Source organism: Crassostrea angulata, chromosome 1 (genome assembly GCF_025612915.1).
Source record: "Crassostrea angulata isolate pt1a10 chromosome 1, ASM2561291v2, whole genome shotgun sequence".
Classification (NCBI taxonomy): Eukaryota; Metazoa; Mollusca; class Bivalvia; order Ostreida; family Ostreidae; genus Magallana; species Magallana angulata.
This window is the reverse complement of record NC_069111.1, coordinates 21522420-21543848: the sequence shown is the minus strand read 5'-3', so window position 1 is coordinate 21543848 and position 21429 is coordinate 21522420. Positions and strand designations below refer to the sequence as shown.

The window sequence follows — 21429 nt, the reverse complement described above, 5'->3', positions numbered from 1 at the left end:
TATTTTCGGTTGTGCACTGTGCAGATTTTTGTTTCTGTATATCCCGGATACATACCCGTTCGGTTTTCGGGTTTTATATTTGCCCTGTAAAAATCGTCCATCACGTTGACCGAGTTTTTCGCTAACGCGTGAAACCGACTAGACAAAATGAATATATGTGTTGTAAAACTTGATATTGTGTAAAATCACATCGTTATCTGGAAATATTAAAACCAAGAATCGAGGGCAAGTGCCTCACGGAAGGGATTTCCTCAAAAGTGAAAGGTACGGCAAATTAAAATGCGAAACATGGTTGCAAATATTGCGAATTCTTACTGTGTCAGACAGTGTTTATAAACATTCTTCACCCGTACGTCAATGGAGTTTTGATTTCTTGTTTTTACGTTGATTTGTCTTCATATTCTTTCAGGAATGGGTCGAACACGAGGGGGTAGAAGACATGTGCTACAACTGAACGACAACCAAGAGAGTTACTTAGGTAAATAGGGCCTATATAATAAATGATATCGAATTACTGGACACATCTAGAAATAGGTATTTTTATCAAATTCATTTATGTTCCTTGTATTTGATTAAATGGTAGAAATAATGACAGACTAGACCAGGATTTGAACCTGCCCGCTTTCACATTTTCCTAAATTATTTATTTTAATCTATATTTATTTTTACATTTGTTTATAAATACCTCTGGGTTCAATGATGGTATTCAATGGTATGAAAAAATACTAAGATTTCCCCTTTGAAACACCCCCTCTAGCTTGTCAGGTTTCAATACACTGCTAAAAATTAAAAGTTTATCGAGATTATGCATTACAAAAGAGATTAAAGTAAATGTACCTGGATGATAAAAATGAAAAATTATGGGAAGTATTCTGAGTAACTATCTAATAGAGAAAAGATGCAAACATTTCCTAATACAAGTATTTGTATGAAGTCTGTTTTTGTTCTTGTGAATTTTTCTGACTTAAAATTGATAATGTGTCAATTAAGATATCTTGGATATTTTTCCTTTCATCGATTTCAATTGCACTTATTTCAGAGGTATTTGTAAATCACACAAATATGCTGCATAAATATCTTGGGACAGACTATGCTGGCGTGCGACCAGTTTTCGCCAAGTACCATTTCTAGCCAGTACATTGTGACGTCATTTTATCAACACATAAAATTATATATATACGAAAAATGATGTCACAATGTACTGGCGAGAAATGGTACTCGGCGAGAACTGGTCGCAGGTCAGTATAGTCAGGTGCTCTACCGACATAGCTATCTATCGCCAGTGATCAAACCGATCACAATTCACCCCCTTCAATGATCTCCAGGTTCAATCAAGGGTGTATTATACTCTTCCCAAGTTTTTGCTTCCACCACTTTTCGCTTTATATTTTGATAATAATAAATACCTTTGTGCTCAAGCTACGTTTATCCACTAAAATGAAAAATGTCCAGATGACCTGTTTTGAAACGCCCCCTCTACCGCTTCAGGTTTCAATACACACCCCAAAATAGAAAGTCTCTGGGGATTTTGCATTGCATCAGCCATTAATAAGCCCGGATGATAACGTTGAAAAATTACGCGAGGTGTCCCGAGTACTTCCGAATGGAGAAAAGATGTAAACATTTCCCATTATAAATCTCCGTAAGAAATTTGTTTTCCTTCCTGTACACTTTTATGAGTGAAAAGGGATAATTTGTTAATGAAGACATCTTGGATATTTTCTATTTCATCAATTTCAACTGCACAGTACTTCTTTCACAGGTATGTGTATTTTTATTAAAAATCATCAAAAAGTGATGGAAGCAATAACTTGGGACAGACTATAGTAAACCAATCAGATCTTACTAGCTACAAAGTAAATAATGTGACCTTGATATGTGTATGTACACACTATTTGTGATCTGATCATTTGGAATTGATTCATTAGTTAGAGAATACATTAAAGATTTCATCAATATAAGTTAAGATAGTATTAAATTTATTTGTGTGTATTGTTATTAGTAATAAAACATGTACCGGTACGTCATGTATTTTACATCAAGATAAATTAAGACAGGACTAAACTGTTTGCAAGTGTAGAAGTGCAAAAAAAAATCATGGGTAAAAAATAACCATGTATACAGTATACACTGTTTTGCTACCATCTTCAAAGATTTCTGATCTGCTCCGCTCTATTTTATCATATTATGTAGATCAGAAACCCTTGACTTGGGAGGATGTTTTGCTACATGTTGTCCTAATTTATGAATACCTTGAATTGGTCATCAGAGATTTATAGGCCTACAGAATCTTTATTTGAAATATTTTAAAATCTACAGTATGTTCAATAATTTTTATTTTATATTTCATTTTTCAGTCAAATATGGATACAGCCGAATGGAAGGTGATGGTAAGTTCTGTTGACGATTTCTTTGTTGTCACGGCAAATAATCCGCTCTGAAAAACGAGAGCCATTCATGTAAATTATATGGTTGATAAAGTAAGTTTCTGCTTGATTTCAGGAAATGGAGAAGATAATAGTGGATCTGACATGGAGACAGAGCAAGGTAAGGTTACCCAGGAATGACTGTGTGCAAGCAACTTTGTTTACAATTTTTAATCTCCCCCCCCCCCCCCCCCCCCGCGCAAAAGGTTAGGGGTCAGGGTATTCAGGGACCAACTCAGAGCAAAATTTTAGGTCCAGTCCGTAACTTTCTTTTGGAGACAAATTGGAAGATCTTCCTCCCACAAAGATTGCTTATGACCTAGAGACGTTTTTTTTTTTTTATTCCCAAGGTTAATATGGGCAAGTTCAAGGTCACTGGAAGAAAAAGTACAAAATTCATGTCTGGCTCATATCTTTCTTATAGAGAAAAATTGGAAGTTCTTATTGCACACAAAACCCCCTTCCCCCTCCCAAATTAAAAAAAAATTGATCCTGAGGTTGAGAGACATTAGCATAGTAATGAGTCTGCTTTTTTACTTGGAAGTTCTTATTGCACACAAAACCCCCTTGCCCCACCCAAATTAAAAATAAAATTGATCCTGAGGTTGAGAGACATTAGCATAGTAATGAATCTGCTTTTTTACTTTAAATAGATCAGGGAGAACCCCCTGAGGCATGTAGCTCCAGTAAGAATCCACCCGACACACCAGACATTGACGACAAGGTGGCCAACTTCCTTGCTGTAAGTATTTTTGTACCAGGCTCTTTTGTTATTCATAGGCCATATTTTAGTCTTTGAGTTTGAGTTTTCTTTGAATAATTAAATGAAGGGGAAAGATTGATTATTTACATCATACATTTGCTTCAAAAGATATTTAATATACAACAAATCCTCTTCATGATTTTTATGTGTAATCAACTCCATAGTTTATTAGAGATGTTTCTCAGAAGGTATGGTGAAATAAAATTAACATATTTAAAGTTCATCAATTTTAATGAACTTGAGTAAATTTTATCAAAGTTTTTAGAATACATATATTTGTGAAAAGTTGTACTATTATTAAAATCTGTTGTACAATAAAATACTCTTAAAACGAAGTGTGGGGGGCGGTCAGTGTAGTTTCCTCATAAGCGTAATTGGTGATATCTTTCAAGTTTACAACATGTAATAAAGTCATGGGGAACAAAAGTCACTTAAGCTTGTTAGCTGTAATTGTGTATTACTGTATATACATTTCATCTTGTGGATGGACTCCGATTGAAATGCACCAAAATTGGTTTTTATAAAATATTGGCGAGACTTGATTCATTTGATTTAATTTTTGCAGGAAATTCAGTCCATAGATCCTGAAACAGAAGAGGATCCAGATTCCAGACCAAGCTTCCAAAATGGTGGAGGCATAGCTATTCCCCCTCCCACTTTTTCTCTGAATTCCAGTCAGTCTCTCCCAGACAAGGCACAGGAGCCAGAGCGACCCGTCTCTAAGAAGGCGACGAATGCCTACAAGAGCATGTTCGTGAAGGGAGAGTCAGAGTTTGTACGATCTAAGGAGGATAAGAACTTTGTGAAATCAGCTTCTGATGAAGTGGAGTGGCCAGAAGGTTAGTGTCAGTCGTGACATATTGAGGAATGGTCAATTGACAAGTGGAATATTGTTTAATATATATCTATTTTTTTAATTCAGCAGAAAAAGTTTATAATCATTTTCATGAATTTCTAAAATTACCAGTACATGTGTATATGATTAAGACCGCTGTGTCTTATTTCTAGGGATATGAGTATAAATTTCTGGGTTATGGGGTTCTCTTGAAACAAATGAATATTGGTCAACCAAGGAACTGAAATCTAATTATGCAAGTATGTTTCCAGCTCTTTTTCTTTCTGTAACATTTTCTCCTATATCATTTAAGAGCCCACCACTGTTTGGCAACAGACCCTGGATGAGAACACACAATACCACTATTACTGGAACACAGTTACCAATGAGGTGACCTGGGAAATACCCCCAGACTACACAAGGTACCTGCTTTTGTACAAGGAATATGAAGAGAAAGTGGACAAGCTAAAGAAAGAGGGCAAAGTAAAGCCACCATCAAAAACAGTTCCCAAAGCGACAGAGGGGTGAGTTGCAGAAGGTTAAAAAAAACCTATGTTTACATTTCAATACTCTGCACTTTGTGCTGTAGAGCATGATTTGAAACTCGCGGTATATATGTAGATTTTAACCTTTAACTATATGAAAGGTAGTTTTTCTCATTTATCATTAGATTTGTTCTATCATATTTAAATCAATTTTTTAATAAGAGATTTTTATGATGAGGATATAAATCCCCCCCCCCCCCCCCCCCCCGTGGTTAATTCTTTTAATTTGCAGCTTTATTTTCTGTTTCCTGTTTGATATTCAGGCTAGTGCCTCCAGTCTCAAAACCTGATTGGTCAGCTACACCAGCGGCTCCAAACAGCATTAAGGCCACAGGAGAATCTGTTTCCTCAAGCTCGGAGATCGTTCCAGAAGTTAATGAGACCTCCCCTGGAATCCTCAAAAAAAAAGAAACCACCGCATCAGTTCTTCCAGATAGTACTAACAGTAAAACCAAAACCCCCCAGCTGGTGTCCTATCACGGAGGGAGCAGTGCCGAGAGCAGCACGGACAGCAGTGAGGATTCTGACAGCGAGGAGGATACCAAGAAGACAAACAAACGCTGCAAGGACCAAGAAGGTGATGATCTGGACCTTGACGACATTGACAAGGCACTAGAGATGGCATTAGAAAAGAAAAAGGTGTGTATTGCACTGTCCAATAGTATGTATTGGTGACTTCCCTTGTCATATTTACACTACAGATTTTAGATGGTTAGAATGTACTACATTTGGCTGTGTATTTTATTTAGCGCTTTTGTCGGAATGCAGCTTCCACTAAATCAAGTACGCTGCTAAATTCCATGCATTTATGTATAAGAATAGTCACATTCAGGAATACGCTAATTCAAATCCACGCCAACTTGTTCAAAAACTAAATTCCACCAAATGTTGTACACGCCAAAATAATGCGTTTACAGTATTTATGGTTAAGATACATGCATGAGAGGATTGTGTCTTTAATTGTATGATCATATGGTTTAATTTAAATTCACACTGACTTATCTATGATTTGTTATTGTTATCTATGATATGCTACTGTTTAAAACCAATGAATGAATGTTTTATTTGATATAAAATCATGACAAATACAGGTTGCTTTTCAATTACGCTTATGATGGTTTTCCATTACCATTAGATTCAGAGCAGATATGCGGGTTATTCAAGTAATTTAAAGTATTGATTTCTTTACAGTCTCACAAAGAGCACAAGTCAAGGAGAAAAAGATCCTCTGAAAAATCTGACAAAGATGGGAAGGGAAATCTTCCAAAGACTAGGTCTCTAGTGGATGCTATGCGAGAGCAAGTCCAGCAAAAACAAGAAGTGGAGGCCAGAAGGAAGGCGGCCATTGAGGAGATGATGGCCAGGGAGCTGGAGAGGAGAGTGGGGCCTCCCAGAAAGAGACCCACTCCAGAGGACCCCTCCCTGCATGGGGACTGGGAGGGTAAACGAGCCAAAGTCATGGAGTATGAGCATGGCAGAAGAAGCCGAAGAGATGAACGAGAAAGTAATAATTTACTTTTTGGTTGTTAAAAATTATTGAGTTGTAAACATTGTAGTGGAAATATTTTGTGAAAAAGTATAGTAAATGGATGAACCTGTTAATATATTGATAGTTTCATACAAAGCATCCAAACCATTTTCTTTCTCACATCCAAACCATTATCTTTTTCACTACCAAAAGAAGGGAAATCCTTCTTTTCCCTCCAAATTATAAAATAATGCAAGTTGTATTGAATCACACAGGCCAGGGTAGAAGCAGTACGGACAAGGATTATGATAGGGATTCCCGCCACAAAAGAGATGATCACAAAAAGCATAAGAAGGATGATAGAGATAGAAGGAGAGACGACAAGAAAAAGGATGAACACCGGAAGAAAGACAAGCAGGATGATAGAAGGAGAGATGAAAGGAAGCGGGTATGTGAAAGAATGCCTGTCATGTTTTTTGTGACAATGATAATTATAGCCAAAACAAGTCTTAAATATTACAGTCTTCTTGAAATATTTGTTTTTTTTATATTTTCCCAAATAACTTTGAAATTAATTACAGCATAGAGATAAAGATAAAGACAGGGATAGAGAAAAAGATGAAAAGAAAAAAGACAAGAAGAAAGACAAACAGAAGGATGAGGACAAGGAAGAGAAAACTGAATCGGAGAAGAATTCGAAGGAACCATTGAAGCAAGAGAGAAAACCGGAGGAGATACCCGAGGAGAAAGAGGAAGTCAAGAAAGTGGAAGAAAAGCCGGTGAAGAAAGATCCTGTCTCTCCACCCCCACCACCCAGCATGAAGAAAGCAGAGCCATTTGTAACGACAGTGAAGGCAGAGGGAAGCAACTTCTGTGAAAATCATCTGACCGCTGTACAGTTAGCTAATTTGAAAGTAAGGAGCTTTTGTTTAGAATTATTAATTACTGAGGATTTCTCATTTGTAATGCGAGTACTTAATTCCATGCTTCCTTTGTTTTGTATCAAATCTTGTCAATACACAATTGCAAACACCATTTTTTTTTCATGAACCTCTTTATATTTTCTCAGGTTTTTAAATCTTTAAAGTAAGTCTGCAACTGCGCAGTTGTACAGATGTTCTAAGGGATAAAAAAGGCATTGATCTGTAATTCCTTACAAAACAACATGTATAAAAACCTCACATTTATTTGCTTTTTTATCTTTTGACATTTGGTAAGCTTTGGGTAGAAACATACCAATTCAAGATGTGGCTAGCTGTAATTGATGATATAATAAAACTTTTATGAATTTTTTGCAGATGCAAGCATCAGAGTTGGTGGAATTGGGCTTGAGTAAACTTGAGTTTTTAGAAGTGACAAAGAAGGGACTGTCCAAACTGCAAATATTGTTGGTAGAATTGGAGGTAAAATTAACAAGCATTTACATAGAATGATACCTAAAATATGATTCTAGAGTCAGCTGGATGTGTGGAGACATGGTATATATTCCTGTATCACACTGTGGAGAATAACTATATTGTCAAGTCCCAAGGGGTCGGGTGTGGACAGGATTCTGTATATTCCATCACTTCTCATTTGACTCTCATCAATGATCAAGGGGGAGAGAACTATATTTAATACATGTAGTGAGATAATTTAAAAGAAAACCATGTAGTACATAGGAGTAAAGACATTTTTTAATGTGACATTCCAAATAGACGGCAATGAAAAGATTAAAAGACATATTTGAAAGTTAATTATGTTCTATTTATAATAAGTGAACATTTTGATTCTAGACAAGACAGCAGGATTGGCAGTCAGGCGGGTTATCTACTGAATACTTCCTGTTAAAGCTTGAGGAGGCAAATCGTCAGCTGCAACAGTACGAGCAAAGTGCGGCTCCCCCTGGTTGGTCTTGCCACTGGGACAGGTACGTGTATCTTGTAGCTTTCTTCGTACCCCCCAGCGTGGACCTGTCTGCCTGCAAGCTGTTCCCCTCCCAAACATTTGATCAGTGGTCTCATCTGGACATTTATGATTTCATGCTTGTCCACGTGAGGACTTTCTAAAAAAAGAAAAAAAATTATACATTCAAAATATGCAAAAGTAACTAAAACTTTGAAACCCAACATGAAAGTGAAGTGAACAGACTTGGGTCCATGCTTGAATCATGACCATCCATGACACGTGACGTACGACAAGTTTTGACTCATCATGATTGACAGTGAAGGGTATATAGGAATATGGCCGTAGTCACATGACTATCAGAAAAAGTGGGTGATCAAGAAGAACAAGACTGATGTCCAAGATCTGATTGGTCACATCGGTTGTCATGGATACAGGCCGATAGGAGTTCCTCTGGTTGTTGTAATGTGGTGAGTAAGGATAAAAAATATTTCCCTATTGAGTTTTGGTTAATTTCTTTAATTATTATTAGTAATCTGGTTTTAAATACTTTCAATAATATACCTGGAAATATTATGAATTTAAACATTTATTATCAGTCTCTCAAAACAGCTGTAAATTGAAGTATGAATAATGTCTAATGTTATATATAATTATATATATATATATACATGTAATTTATTTTCAGTTATTAATCCAGTTTTTGTTACAGACTGTCTTTCACTTGAAAATGATGATGTACTTGCATTTAATTCCAAAATGATCAATTTAGCCGCATCATAAACATGATGCTTGATCCTTATGTCATGACATTGCCCATATGTCTGTCAGCACATATAGAAATCACATATTTTTTTCTTTTCAAAACATGATGAAAATATATAAATTTTGATATGTTTGTGTGTACTATAAACATTGGTATTTTAATATCTGTAATCTCATTTATCAGAGAGTCTTTGTATCTTATATATTAAGGTCATTTTAGCTCACTTTAACTGAAGGTTCAGGTGAGGTTTTCTGATCACCCATTGTCCATCATCTATCCATCTGTCTGTCAGTCCAATTATCTGTCCTGTCTGTAAACTGTTCACATTTTTGACTTCTTCTGTAGAACCACAGGGCCAAATTAAATTCAACTTAGTACAAAGCATCCTTTATGAAAAGGGGATTATAAATTTTAGAAATAAAGGGCAGACCCCTTTTCAAATGGGAGATAATCATAATACAAGGAAAATAAGGTATATATGTATTTTAAAATCTTCTTCTTTAGGACCACCACACCAGAAATGCCAATGTTTATACAAAAGCTTGTTTATATAGTGGAGATTCCAAATTGTTAACACTGTGACCCCCAGCCCAATACTGGGGCCCCAATAGGGGTTCAAAGTTTAACAGAGCAATATATAGAGAAAATGTTTAACAATCTTCTTCACAAGAACTACAATGCTATATTTTTGATATTACTATGACATCATCCCCAGATAGTGTAGATTCTAGAAAGAGATAAAACATGTTCAGGTGAGCGATGTGACCCATGGGCCTCGTGTTTTATTTTTGTTGTTCAAATAGAAATGAAATGAAAAAAAATACATCTGTTAATTAAAAAGTTATGTTGGCAAGGGTAATGGTGGAAGAAGTACTTATTTATTGTATTTACTGTACGAAGTTGAGGTTAAAATTCAAACTTTTAAAATGAAAGCTTCTGTTTCTAATTTGACATACACATAGTGATTGAAATTATACTTGTAAAAGTAAAAATATAAAATGAAAAATCATATTGTTTAGAAAAGTCCTACCTCATTTTCAGAGTAAAATACATTAAGAAAAAATGTTATTTATTTTGAACATGTTCATTTCTATTAACGAAACTGCAGATAAAACTTAATGTGCAACAGTGATTTTACAACTTATGGCACAGAGGTGAATTCGTTTTTATCACTGCCAACAAGTTGCGAGACCATATTTTATTAGAGTTCAAAACATTATTTACAGATTCGTTGATTTTTATGATTGTGCCATTCAGAATGATTTGCAGCAGAATAATCATATTATTGTGATATATTGTACTGCATTTCTTTGTTTCTTAAGAATTTGATAATTGAAAAGTTCTCTTTTTCACTCTTCAACCTTTATTGAAGTGATCATATATCAACAACTATATATACTTTTCAGAGGATTTTTCTTTAATTTCGAAATCTAAGGCCTGTGTGCTGCAGAATGGTTTGTACAGGAGGTAGAACAATTTTAAGCCTTTGTTTGGCTCAAAAAAAAAAAAAAAATGGGTGCAAACATGGTTGCTTCAATCTTACTAGCTGGTTTGGAGAAGGATACTGATATTTATCCTTTTTTCTGTGCTGGGTGATCTCCCTTCACAGAGCTTACAGGAGGTACTTCTACATGAACAAGAAAACCAGCCAAACCCAGTGGGATTACCCGGAGGAAGAGGATGAAGAGGAGGCTGATGAAACTAGACACACAGACAGACAACACTCCATGTCATCCAGGTTAGTGAGTGGCAAGTGGTAAAATTTATGGCTTGCTGCTGATCGGGCTGGTGGTTGTGAGCGATCGCAAAAATTCTTTACTCTAGTATTCATGCCCGTGGACATCTGCTTTGCTGAACACACCTCTTGTATTAACAGTGCTAGTTAAGGGTGGCAATTAAATTATGTGACTTGGTAGAAGACAACAATGTTCATTTCATTTAGGTACAAAAGGCAGTAGGTTTTGCAGCTGAAATTTTTAAAGTTTGCAGAATGGTTTTATTTGTTCTATTTTTGACATTAATTGGCTTGTATGAGCTTGGTATTCCAGTTCCAATTGTTTAACCTTCAAAGTTGCTCTTTTTGTCTTTCAGTCCACAAAGAGATGTGGATGAGGATGCCAGTCAGACATCAGACATGGGGCATCTTAATGGAGAAGAAGCTTCCAGCTCAACCACAGACACTGAGACCAGACCTAAAACTAAGGAAAGTCAAAAATTAGAGAAATTTCAAAAATCAAAAGTGGATTCCCAAGATGGAGACAAACATTTGGTAGGTAATTCAGACAGCATGGATATTGAGGAGCAGGTGGAGGATAGCTCTGAAGTCAGTCAGTATGTGGAGGGGGAATCTGTTAGCTCCACGGTCCAGCCTTCAAGTGAAGCAGGTGTACCAGATACAACGTCCATACTGTCAGTCATGGATGAAATCTTCCAGGTAAAGTATCTTGTTAATGTAGACATAGATACTAGTAATTAAACATTTAAATGTGATATTCCACTTGATAACATGGAATATATTTTTTATTTTTAAACATAATTGTTTTACAGGGAAAATCAAAACATGGAAAATCTGCCCCAGGTTTGTTTATATTTTCATTTTTCAAAGCAGTGAACTTAAAGAAAGATGATAATAAAATGAATTTTCCTTTTCTGGATACCTTTCAGTGATATCAGTGCATTAGTGTTGTTTTCTACCCTAGCAGTGTCCCAGAGTTATGACTACACAAACAGTACTGCCGCTGCGTCCGTTATGCAGGGGGAACCCCCACCCCCAGGCACTGACCTGGATTTACTTCTAGCAGCTCCCCCACCACCACCCCCACCAGCAGATGAAGATTCAACTGGACCCATGGAGGTTTATGATACCAGTGTTCCAATGGCTATGACTTCCCATCCCCTAACCTATTCAGGTATTGACGGAGATCCCATGGTGCATTCCAGTGTGTCAGATACCAGCATGTACCCATCAGAGACTGGCATTATGTCAGCTGAGTCCTCCTACGTGTCAGAGAGGACTGATGCCCCACCGTTGGTTACCCAAGAGCCTGTGGTGATTGCTCGGCCCCCTCAGGTGTTTACGAGGGGGGATGAACCAGGGTCGTCTGCTGAGGTGATGTCTGGTACAGAGGCGATGCCGGAAAGTGGGCCAGGGGAGGATATCAGTCCCTCACCAACGGTGGCAGCTTTATCAGTCGCAGCTGAACTCCCCAGCAGCAGTGGAATAACCAGTGAGAAAAAGAAAAAAAAGAAAGACAAGGTACTTAGATTAACATGCATATACAGATGTACATGCATTTACATAACCTCCAGTTTTAATTCTGCAATGGGGATACATGTAATTGCAACAGCATGTATGTAAACAAATGGAATGGGAAATTGGTGTTTCCAAAAATTACAGGTTAATTACATAGTTAATGCATAGTAAAGTTAGAAATAATGGGGTATTTCTTACAATTATTGACACCAAAGTCAGAAAACCATACATTATTTGGAAAGAACCATTTCAAAATAAAGATTACATACACAATGATAATCATTGCATGCACTACCAGCGCGCACTACACACTAAATCTTTAAATCTGTTTGCAGTCTATCAGTGGCTCAGGCTTGCATCTCAAGAAGAAGAATGTGACTTCGTTGGTACAGAAGTGGCAGAAAGTGAAGATGGAGGTGGAGATAGAGGAGCGGAACCGTGAGGAGCGTGAGCAGGCGATCCGTCAGAAGCTGGAGGAGTACAAGCAAGAGTACAGCTGGTAAGTGTCCGGTAGCCATTGTCTCAGATACTAAGACCGCGGTGGGTTTCTTCTTAATTAATGTGTATCAGATACACTGGTGAAAAGGCTCAATCATCAGTTTGTTTTGATGGTTACAGTATAGTTTCTTCTCAATGTGCAGAGTGCACTGGAAGCATTGATTAAAAAGTTCAATTGTTAATTTGTTGCGTAAAAATCAGTGAAAACCTATCTGAAATAGTTTGTCAAGCCCAGATCTAATCTGCAACATTTTCATAGTGATGAACATGTACTCCTTTATGTATACTTTCATTAAATATCAAAGATATTATGGAGTAAAGATTAAGAGTATTATACATGTATTATCTTATGAACCAGGATGAATTTATATCTGATAATGATAAACTTCACTTTTGATAGATTTTATTTTGTTTATAGAGAATGATGACGGTTACTCTGCATGCATTCATTTTTTATTTGATTTTTTTTAATTTCAGAGTTGAAGAAAAAGATGTGAATGGTTGTGTGTTCACCCATGTCGCAATTTATTAAAAATTCTATATAGACTGCTGCATAAATCAGAAAGCTTTTACCACTGTTCATATCTTATTGCTGTCAAATCATCGTGTTTGATCGACATTTACATCATGTAAAAAATGATTTAGAACAAAGAACTTATGAAGTATTGTTTTAGAAATGTTTTAATTAATGAGCAATGAAGGTGTGTGAATGTATGCTTTGTGGCAGATTTTTTTGAAGTCTTCAGTTAGCCTTTTTAAAGCTGTGTGCAAGGTAATTTGACCGAGATTTGGCTCTGGCTTTGGTATTTTTACTGACTTCATTTAATGGGTCAGTCTAAATTCTAAATCCTAGCCAAATCTGTCAGAGGTAACATATATATTTGTGTGTGAGGATCCCCTACCGGTTATAAAATGTAATGTGTTGTTGCAGATTTAATATAAAAATGATTGCTTGTTTTCTTTGAGAAATGTGTTAGGACTGAAACTTTGATTCACAGAGTGAGAGATGTTGAAGACTAGCAGTTATGTAGTCATGTATAGCACATATTGTGCTCTAGGGAAACCAAATAAATCACAATAAAAATTTCCACAAAGTGGAAACATTGCATTGTTTTTTTTTATTATTATTTTATTGTATTATGGAAAAGTTTATGATGGAAAATCTAGCAAGTACATGTTTTCGTACAAAAAATTCATATCTGATTGTAGCATTTTGAGAGTGAAGTATTAACGTACATGTATTAACCGTTAGAACCATTATTAACGTATAAAACAATTTTGTTTTTTAAAAATCTTTGTAACAAAAACATCTAGTCTAAGAATAAAAGTTGGCAAGTTAGGCTGGTACAATGCTCATATTTGGATGGATATAGACTGGAGTAGAAAAATGCTATAAGATTACATGTACCATTGTATTTTGTATTTCTTTCCAAATTGGTTTCCAACCATATATAATCAATATTATATGCCGGATGCATAGCATTTTTAGCCCACTTAAAGAGGTTCGTTCCCCTGTTTTGGGGTAGCCATTTTGGGTCACCTCTGTTCTAGAAATTATGCATCATATATTGATTCTACCCATAAATTGAAATTTTATAATGCCAATTAAACTATATTTAATAAAATTGTACAAGAAAAATTACATATTTACAGAGTTTAGTATGGGACTATATTTTGTGGCGGAAGGTTTTTAAGAGCACGAACATTTTTCATAACTCAGTTGTTTTAGAGTACCCTCACTTTAGATTCCTTTTTCGAGTGCAATCAAAATCTCCAGATAGTTTGTGCATTAGGATATCTTCATTTTGTTATGAAAAACATAATTTTACAATTTATCAATATTTCTATCCACACATATTGGCAAATTTAACTTATATTTTATAAACGTCAAGGAAAAATGAATCCCAATTTTTGCATAAAATCAGCTTATTTCATGCCATATTTCAAATTTTACATAATAGACCCATACTTTTTGTTTTATTTTCTGAAATTTTAAGATTTTTCTGACAAGTTTATCATAATTTGAGAAAAAGTTTGAGACTCCTAAATAATTTCATTACATTTTGAATTGGTAATGGATAAAAATAGCGTTTTATCAGTGCAAAAAGGTCAAAATATCAATTAAGTGAAGAAATTGTAACATTTTTCTTTATGATAATTTTAATTTTATTAATTTTAAACAGTATAAATTTGTATTTGGTGCCATAGTTCATTCCGATAATAAAATATAGAGGGAAAAACGATTTATGTGCAGTCTCCACTGAAAGCTCAAGTGAGATTTTTGATCACTTTTTGTTTGGCATCCATTTGTCTGTCTGACTTTAAACTTTTCACATTTAAAACTTCTTCTCTAATCTCAGCGAGATTCGTCGAGACTGAAAAAATTTTGAAGAGACGTCCGTCAAAAAAATTTCAGTCTCGACGAATCTCGCTGAGATTACTTCTTCTCCTGAACTGCTGGGTCTTTCAACTAACCTTTGGAAAAAGCACCATTGGGTGAAAGGAATTCAAGTTTGTTAAAATGAAGGGGCACACATCTGTTTCAAGAGGAGATAGTTAAAATTGATTGAAAATGTGTTGGTATTTTTTATTTTTGTTTATTGAGGAAAAAAATTCAATTTATCTCAAAAACTCAAATATTATTACTTATTAGGTTTGTTACTGACTGTTTACAGAAATTTGTGTTGTCGGTTAAGTCCACAGAAGGCGAGGCGGAGCCGAGCCTTCTATGGACTTTACCGACACCACAAATTTCTGTAAACAGTCAGTAACAAACCTAATAAGTGTTTTGTTTTGTCGAGGACCTAAAGTTTGATATGTAAACAACAAAAGATAATATATAAGAATTAAATTCATAGGCTTATTCTCTAATTTTGTACCTTTCTCGTCAGTCGTCTGAGCAAACCTGAATGCCATTGTATATATATATAGAATCGTTTAATACGTCACGGGCAAAGGGATATATCACTCTAAAATATTTTGGGGCTTAAAAATTCAAGGTATGGTTGAACGTTTGTGTAAAAATTCAGCTCAAATAACGTTACGTCCGCCATGTTGCCGTATAAATTTTGACGCTTGCCGTGTAAAGAGAATGATAAGGCAATCACGTGACACGATTCATCCAATGACGTCGAGACATTCTAGTCCGAGGCAAAACAATATAAAACATGGTATTACCTTTATGCAAGCATATTTACATTGCTGAATCGCAAATGTTTAGACTGTGGCCCATGGACAATTTTTGGGCCCCATAAGGGGCTCAAAGTTTGATGTAAGTTTATAGACATATGAACAATTGTTTCAGATTTTCTTGAGAACTGCAATGCTCAATCTCTGATATGACTATGAAATCAACCTGTTACAAAAGGGGCTCAATGTTTAATATAAGAATATCTGGAGAAAAATTTGAAAATGTTTTTATATAAAATCTATTTTACTAGATTTTGCAGATATTTGACTACAAACAATTATAATGTCTATTGTTGCTCAGGTCAGCGATATAGCCCATGGGCCTCTTGTTAAACATGCGTAAAACATTATGTAAGCATGCTAAAATCTTCAAATACTAGTGGTATTTTTTTTTACATCATTCAATGCCAAATTATTTCACAGAGTGTATCTATAACCTACATATTTGGCATGGTCTCATGAGGGATCATCGTCGGATACCCACGGGTGATTGCGTCTTTTACTTATCACTTATTTTAATTTACTTACAAGGTTTGCCCACGGGTGATAAGTAAAAGACGCGATCACCCGTGGGTATCCGACGATGATGAGGAATTGATACAACCAACACTTTGTATAGCGTATCGTTGCACAAGTCTAAAAAAACTTATTTCTGAATTACTTTAGAAATTCGTTTTTTTTTAATAATCAAACTAACTATACTTTGATTAAAATTTTGATGTTTGCTATTACAATGATACCTATAAAGCAGTAAAAATCGACGTGAAGGTAGCTCAGAAAAAGGCATTTCACGTTTTTATTATGTCAGCGGAAGAAGGATGATGTTTACTTTCTGGAAGGCTTCAAGCATTTTAAAATATTGAATGTATCACGTGATTGCAATTGCTGTCTAAAAATAGTAACAATTGGAATGACACATACAAAATTAACAGATTTGCCATAACTTAAGTTAAAATAGTTCATTTTGAATTTTAAAAAATAGTTCATGAAAATGGTGTTATTCTGCGTCTTCTTGCTATACATAATTACCACTGCCAGTACCCCCTCCCCTCTTTTAAAAACAGTAAAATGAAGTGTGGATCGCATAGGCGTCGGAAGCGGGGGGATGGCGGTTAGCCCCCCCCCCCCCCTTTTTTTGCAAAGTTAACCCCCCCCCCCCCCCCCACGGATTAGGATTTTCAAGATTTTTGGAATTAGGGTTTTTGTGGGTTTTTTTTTTCCTGGTCTAGCCCCCCTCCCCCACAAATCTCTCTCTCTCTCTCTCTCTCAACATAACTCGCTTTGTCGTTCGTTTTAATGTATATATAGGCTTATACTTCATCATTCTGTGTATATATATATATATATATATATATATATATATATATATATATATATATATATCAGCCTAAAAACAAATTATGCTGTTTTTATAACAATCGGCAATAATGGGTATACTCGGCAATAATGAGTACTCGCATGTGATATGATATTTTGCCCTATCTTTTCGGCAGTAAATTAAATTTTTAATGAATAAAGGATTACACATAGATTTATAATATTATTAAATACATTTGATGTATAAAAATGCATCCGTCCTAACTTCTGTTTTATACTGCAGTAGAGCCTAACGTTGGGCTAAAATAAAAATAATGATAGATAATAAATCATAAAAACGCTTGTTAAAATTAGGATAAACAACCTCCCTCCAGTATAGAATAAATAGCATAAAAATTGTGTTCAATATCTACAGTTGTCTTTGTGTTTTTAAAAGAACTATCACAACTTAGTTTTGGAAACACGGTCCCGAGAAAAAATAACCGGCTAGGAATTTTCCGTTCTTATGACGTTTACTCTGACGTCATCGTTTTCGAACAAATTTTAACGCCCGAGAGCTCGCTCCGAGAAGTCATGACTCTTCCCGCATACTAAAACAGACAGGTAATGTACAAGTATTTTGACAATGCGTTATTTATATATATTTTGCACAGAAACATCATTTATAGAATTGAAGTTTGCATGCAAGAAGCCAGCTGCAGGTCTGGAGCGGCCTATTTAACATCGATAGTTTATAGTCTTTACAATTGTCAGAATTTAGGTAATCCATGAGAAAATATCGGTTGTATGTCATTTAATGTAACAGAATTCCTACATAGATTTAATTTATTCAAAGGTTTTGGATAAAACTTGCTCTCGTGTTTGAAGCGTAAGCTTTGAGAACGAGGAGAGAAAAACTTGCATCGAGGCTCCATCAGTCTACCGTCGGGGAGGGGTACATCAGTGACCACAATGTCTTTAGCGGTACAAGAGATCAACCTAGAGGGCGTATCCCCGGAACAAGTTCAGTATTTGGCAAATCTTATTGAAGCCAGTAAGCACAATGATGCAGATCTCGTTAACAAAGGTGAAATTCCAAAACTGCAGCAGCTGGTTCTAAATAAGTGTTTGAGCACCATCTCAGAGGACAGCGAGAATGGGGTGTATGTCCAAAGTTTTCCTGATGAATGCACTGGCAATAATGCCCCCAGTTCTTATTACATTATTAGTACCAACAGGGATGATGAAGATCATGAGATGTATCAAGGTGCTGAAATGGATATACAAAGACTGCAAAGAACGTCTAATCCTTCATATAACCAAGATCCTTGCATGGCTACTGCTGATACCTCCTTTGGAGAGGAGAATATGCTGGATAACCTATCAAGACAAGTAGCAATGCAGCAGCAATACATTTGCAATGCAATGAATATTGTGCCAATAAGTTTAGACAACAGTGCTAGGTGCTATGCAGAAAATGGAAGGTAAATGAACTTGATAAAGAATATATAAATTTAGCAATTTTAAAGTTAATATTTTAAGCTGTATAAAACAATATACCGGTAATGTATCTTTAAATATGTGAGTTCTCCACAGGCCTTTATTACCTTAGTAAACTTTAATTTTACCATTGGAAAACGAATACAAAAATTAGTTCATTTTATCACTCATTTTGACAAAATGTCATTGATCTCAGATATTGCTTTTCACTGCATTGTCACATTTTAAATTACTGAAAATCCTGGTAATACAGATGTAACATTCTCAAGTTAAATATGCTTATGTCCAAGTTCCATTCTAAACTTGCACATGTGAAATAATGCCCAAAGCAAGATTTTTTTTTTTAGTTACACTGTTCCTTGTCAAGAATATAGTATTGAGGAACCACAGGCATTGAATGATAGTTTGAATGGAAGCTTGATAAACAGTGGCTTTGCAGTTCCACAACAACCCATGAACAGCTTCAACCAACCAATCATTCATTTACACTCTACTCCAGAGAGCAACCCAATCAGAAACAAAAGCAAAGGAAGCATGCAAGGAGAAAATATGGTGTGTATGGCAAATGAGAAAACAATTGTTTAATAAAACTCAGTTACCAGTTACATGTAAATACCATTCTATTTAGTGAAATTATACTGCAGATAATTTAAGCCAAAAGTTAAGCTGCTGAAAGGCAAACTCTACTTCATTTCAAATTAATGTTTTCTTGAGGATACCCTTGTAACACAGTTGTAGTGAGAAAAACATTCTCTCAAAAAACAAACTTTTACCCACCAAGAATGCATTTGAAGAGAAGATTTTTTTATTTAAAGGAGACACCAGAAAATCACCATGGAATCCTGACATCCCAAGGCCGCTATGTGTACACTCCTCACCCTCGTACCGGGCAGTTGCTCTATGTGAGGACTGCTGATGATGGCTCCCCCCAGCTGTATCATCCCCTCCCTGCAGTGCCTGCCACACCTATTCAACCAAGCCAACCTGATACTAGTCAATTCTCAACTCCCAAGGTATTGATGAATACTTGGCTTTACCATACTTGATTATGATGTTTTATACTTGTCAGTATGCTGCTTTTTTTTTTAAATTAAATTATATGTACATGTACCTACTACACTTTATTACAAGCACACTGAGTATGGAAATCCTGTCCTAAAAATATTCATGTGAACAAAATGCATGGTACAAAATTACAGAATGAATGGAATTTAATTTGTCATGTCAAAGGCCAATTGACATTTTGATTGACTTAAATTAACACTACATATCAGAATTCACAAGATAAATGCGCAGAGGCTTATGAACAAACCAAGAGCAGCATTTAAGCCAGATGGATGGTTGTGACCATTTTTTGATTATATTAACCTCCTTTATAAGAAAAACTTTGTATAAAAATATGTAGAAGAATATTAAAATTTCTATGTTAATATGTACATGTATTAGGAATTTCTCTTAAATAAAAATAGTGGATGGCTTTAAAAATCATCTCCATTGTAGACCTCGACAAGCAATGCTTTAAACAGCAGCGGAGAGGAGGTACAGGATAGCTCCACTGGTGATCCACCCACTGACAAATCCACCTCCACCGATGTATCTACCACCTCCGAAGGATCCACCTCTATGTTGAGCTCTTCCGCTGATAAGAACAAGTTATACGATATCTCCTTGTTCAGTAGTTGTGTTGAAGATGGTAGAGAACAACACAACTTGAAGGAAAGACGAAGAAGGTAAAAAGTTATCTCCTTTGGTCAGCATTAATTACTATCTTTTTTCACAAAATAACTTGCTTAATTTTAATGGTAAATATATTTTAGCCTTCAAACATGTTTTGACAGTTTTATGTATTCTTACATTGCCATCACGCACTGCAACTTAGGAAAATAAAACATGATGAAAATAAATTCATGTAAAATGTACATGTATTAATTTTTTATTTGCTTGACATTGTAGCAGAAAGTTGGTAAAAATTAGAGTTGGAAAGCAGTGACTTAATTACACTGATTCTATTATAAATGTGTAACTTAATGTCTGCTGTATTCTACACAATTTCAAGATTCCTTCCAAAGGAAAAACTGATAGAAGTTGTCTTTAATTTCAGAATAAATTATTTCAGTGAGTAATATCTCTCTTTTTAGATAGACATATGAATTTAAGGCAGCTCAATTTATTATAAATGATTATTTATTTCCAGAGCTAGAATCAAAGATGCCTGTGATGTTCTAAGGAAACTTGTCCCTGGAATGTCGGACAAGACAGATAAAGCCACAGTTTTTGAATTTGCAGCCAGATATGTGCACTTCCTGAAAGGATTTGTTGGCAATCAACACGACAAAGTAAAATCCGCATTTTATGTCATTTTCACATCAAGTAATCTTACTTTGTTTTACATTTTGTATCATCACATACATGTCTATTTAAAAACAACTCGGTCATTTCTTTCCTCTCCAATAGGATTTCCTTCTGAAGTATAGTCCGTATTGAGTTGCATAGAGAATGCCAATGTTCTGAATTCTGCAGGACACAAGAAAATCCAAGGTGCCATATTTAGCTGAACAGTGGACAATACATGGAGGCAGTTTCCCCAATTTCTATACTGTAGTGCAGGCCACAATTGGCCAACACAGAGAATATATATATCATGAAAGATAAAAATGATGTATTCATAAAGCATCAGTGCAATTGCTTTAAATGTTGAGTTTATATTAAAGATGCATGTTTTTAAAAATTATTTATCGAATAACATCATTCCTATTGACATGTAATTCTAAGCTTTTTGTTTGATATACAAAAATAAAACTTATCCAAGCTATGAGAGCTAGGTTGTAATCTTCTTTTAATTATTAAATTTACCAGTAATTAATTACAATTGAAAACTACTGGTAAACAACCTTGGATTCTGATGTTTTGTCAGATTATGGTCAGTAAAATTTTTATGCTATTGGTTTTATCTAGCTACATTTTGTCAAAGACTAAATAGAGAAATGTTTCAGTTTCTACATACTG

The 21429-nt window shown here is 35.3% G+C and overlaps 2 protein-coding genes across 3 annotated transcripts; both read left to right on the top strand.

Annotated features, from left to right (window-relative positions):
* The first annotated feature begins 58 nt into the window (after positions 1-58).
* LOC128178938 (uncharacterized protein DDB_G0284459-like) lies at positions 59-13544 on the top strand. 2 transcript variants are annotated; one of them, XM_052846375.1, is made up of 19 exons: positions 59-264; positions 410-478; positions 2358-2390; positions 2503-2547; positions 3080-3168; positions 3755-4028; positions 4338-4548; positions 4833-5208; positions 5761-6073; positions 6313-6485; positions 6619-6951; positions 7336-7440; positions 7813-7946; positions 10297-10425; positions 10779-11121; positions 11235-11265; positions 11387-11943; positions 12276-12439; positions 12916-13544. In XM_052846375.1, coding segments are annotated over exons 2-19 (3378 nt in total). In that variant the 5' UTR covers positions 59-264; positions 410-411; the 3' UTR covers positions 12917-13544. The 2 variants fall into 2 exon arrangements, with proteins under 2 accessions (XP_052702335.1, XP_052702344.1); XM_052846384.1 differs by having other exon boundaries at positions 60-264; positions 11390-11943.
* Positions 13545-17463: 3919 nt separating this feature from the next.
* LOC128178952 (uncharacterized) lies at positions 17464-21238 on the top strand. The gene is made up of 7 exons (XM_052846394.1): positions 17464-17547; positions 17780-18407; positions 18771-18975; positions 19239-19436; positions 19924-20153; positions 20618-20759; positions 20878-21238. Exons 2-7 carry the CDS (start codon positions 17896-17898, stop codon positions 20905-20907), a joined length of 1317 nt encoding a protein of 438 aa, XP_052702354.1. The 5' UTR covers positions 17464-17547; positions 17780-17895; the 3' UTR covers positions 20908-21238.
* The last annotated feature ends 191 nt before the right edge of the window (positions 21239-21429 follow it).

Excerpts from the sequence above, each read along its gene's own strand:
- LOC128178938 (XM_052846375.1), top strand. The coding sequence starts at position 412 with ATGGGTCGAACACGAGGGGGTAGAAGACATGTGCTACAACTGAACGAC. Across the intron at positions 2,391-2,502 it reads CAGCCGAATGGAAGGTGATG|GAAATGGAGAAGATAATAGT; the intron begins GTAAGTTCTGTT and ends GCTTGATTTCAG. Across the intron at positions 6,486-6,618 it reads GGAGAGATGAAAGGAAGCGG|CATAGAGATAAAGATAAAGA; the intron begins GTATGTGAAAGA and ends AATTAATTACAG.
- LOC128178952 (XM_052846394.1), top strand. The coding sequence starts at position 17,896 with ATGTCTTTAGCGGTACAAGAGATCAACCTAGAGGGCGTATCCCCGGAA. Across the intron at positions 18,408-18,770 it reads TGCTATGCAGAAAATGGAAG|TTACACTGTTCCTTGTCAAG; the intron begins GTAAATGAACTT and ends TTTTTTTTTTAG. Across the intron at positions 18,976-19,238 it reads GCATGCAAGGAGAAAATATG|GAGACACCAGAAAATCACCA; the intron begins GTGTGTATGGCA and ends TTTTATTTAAAG.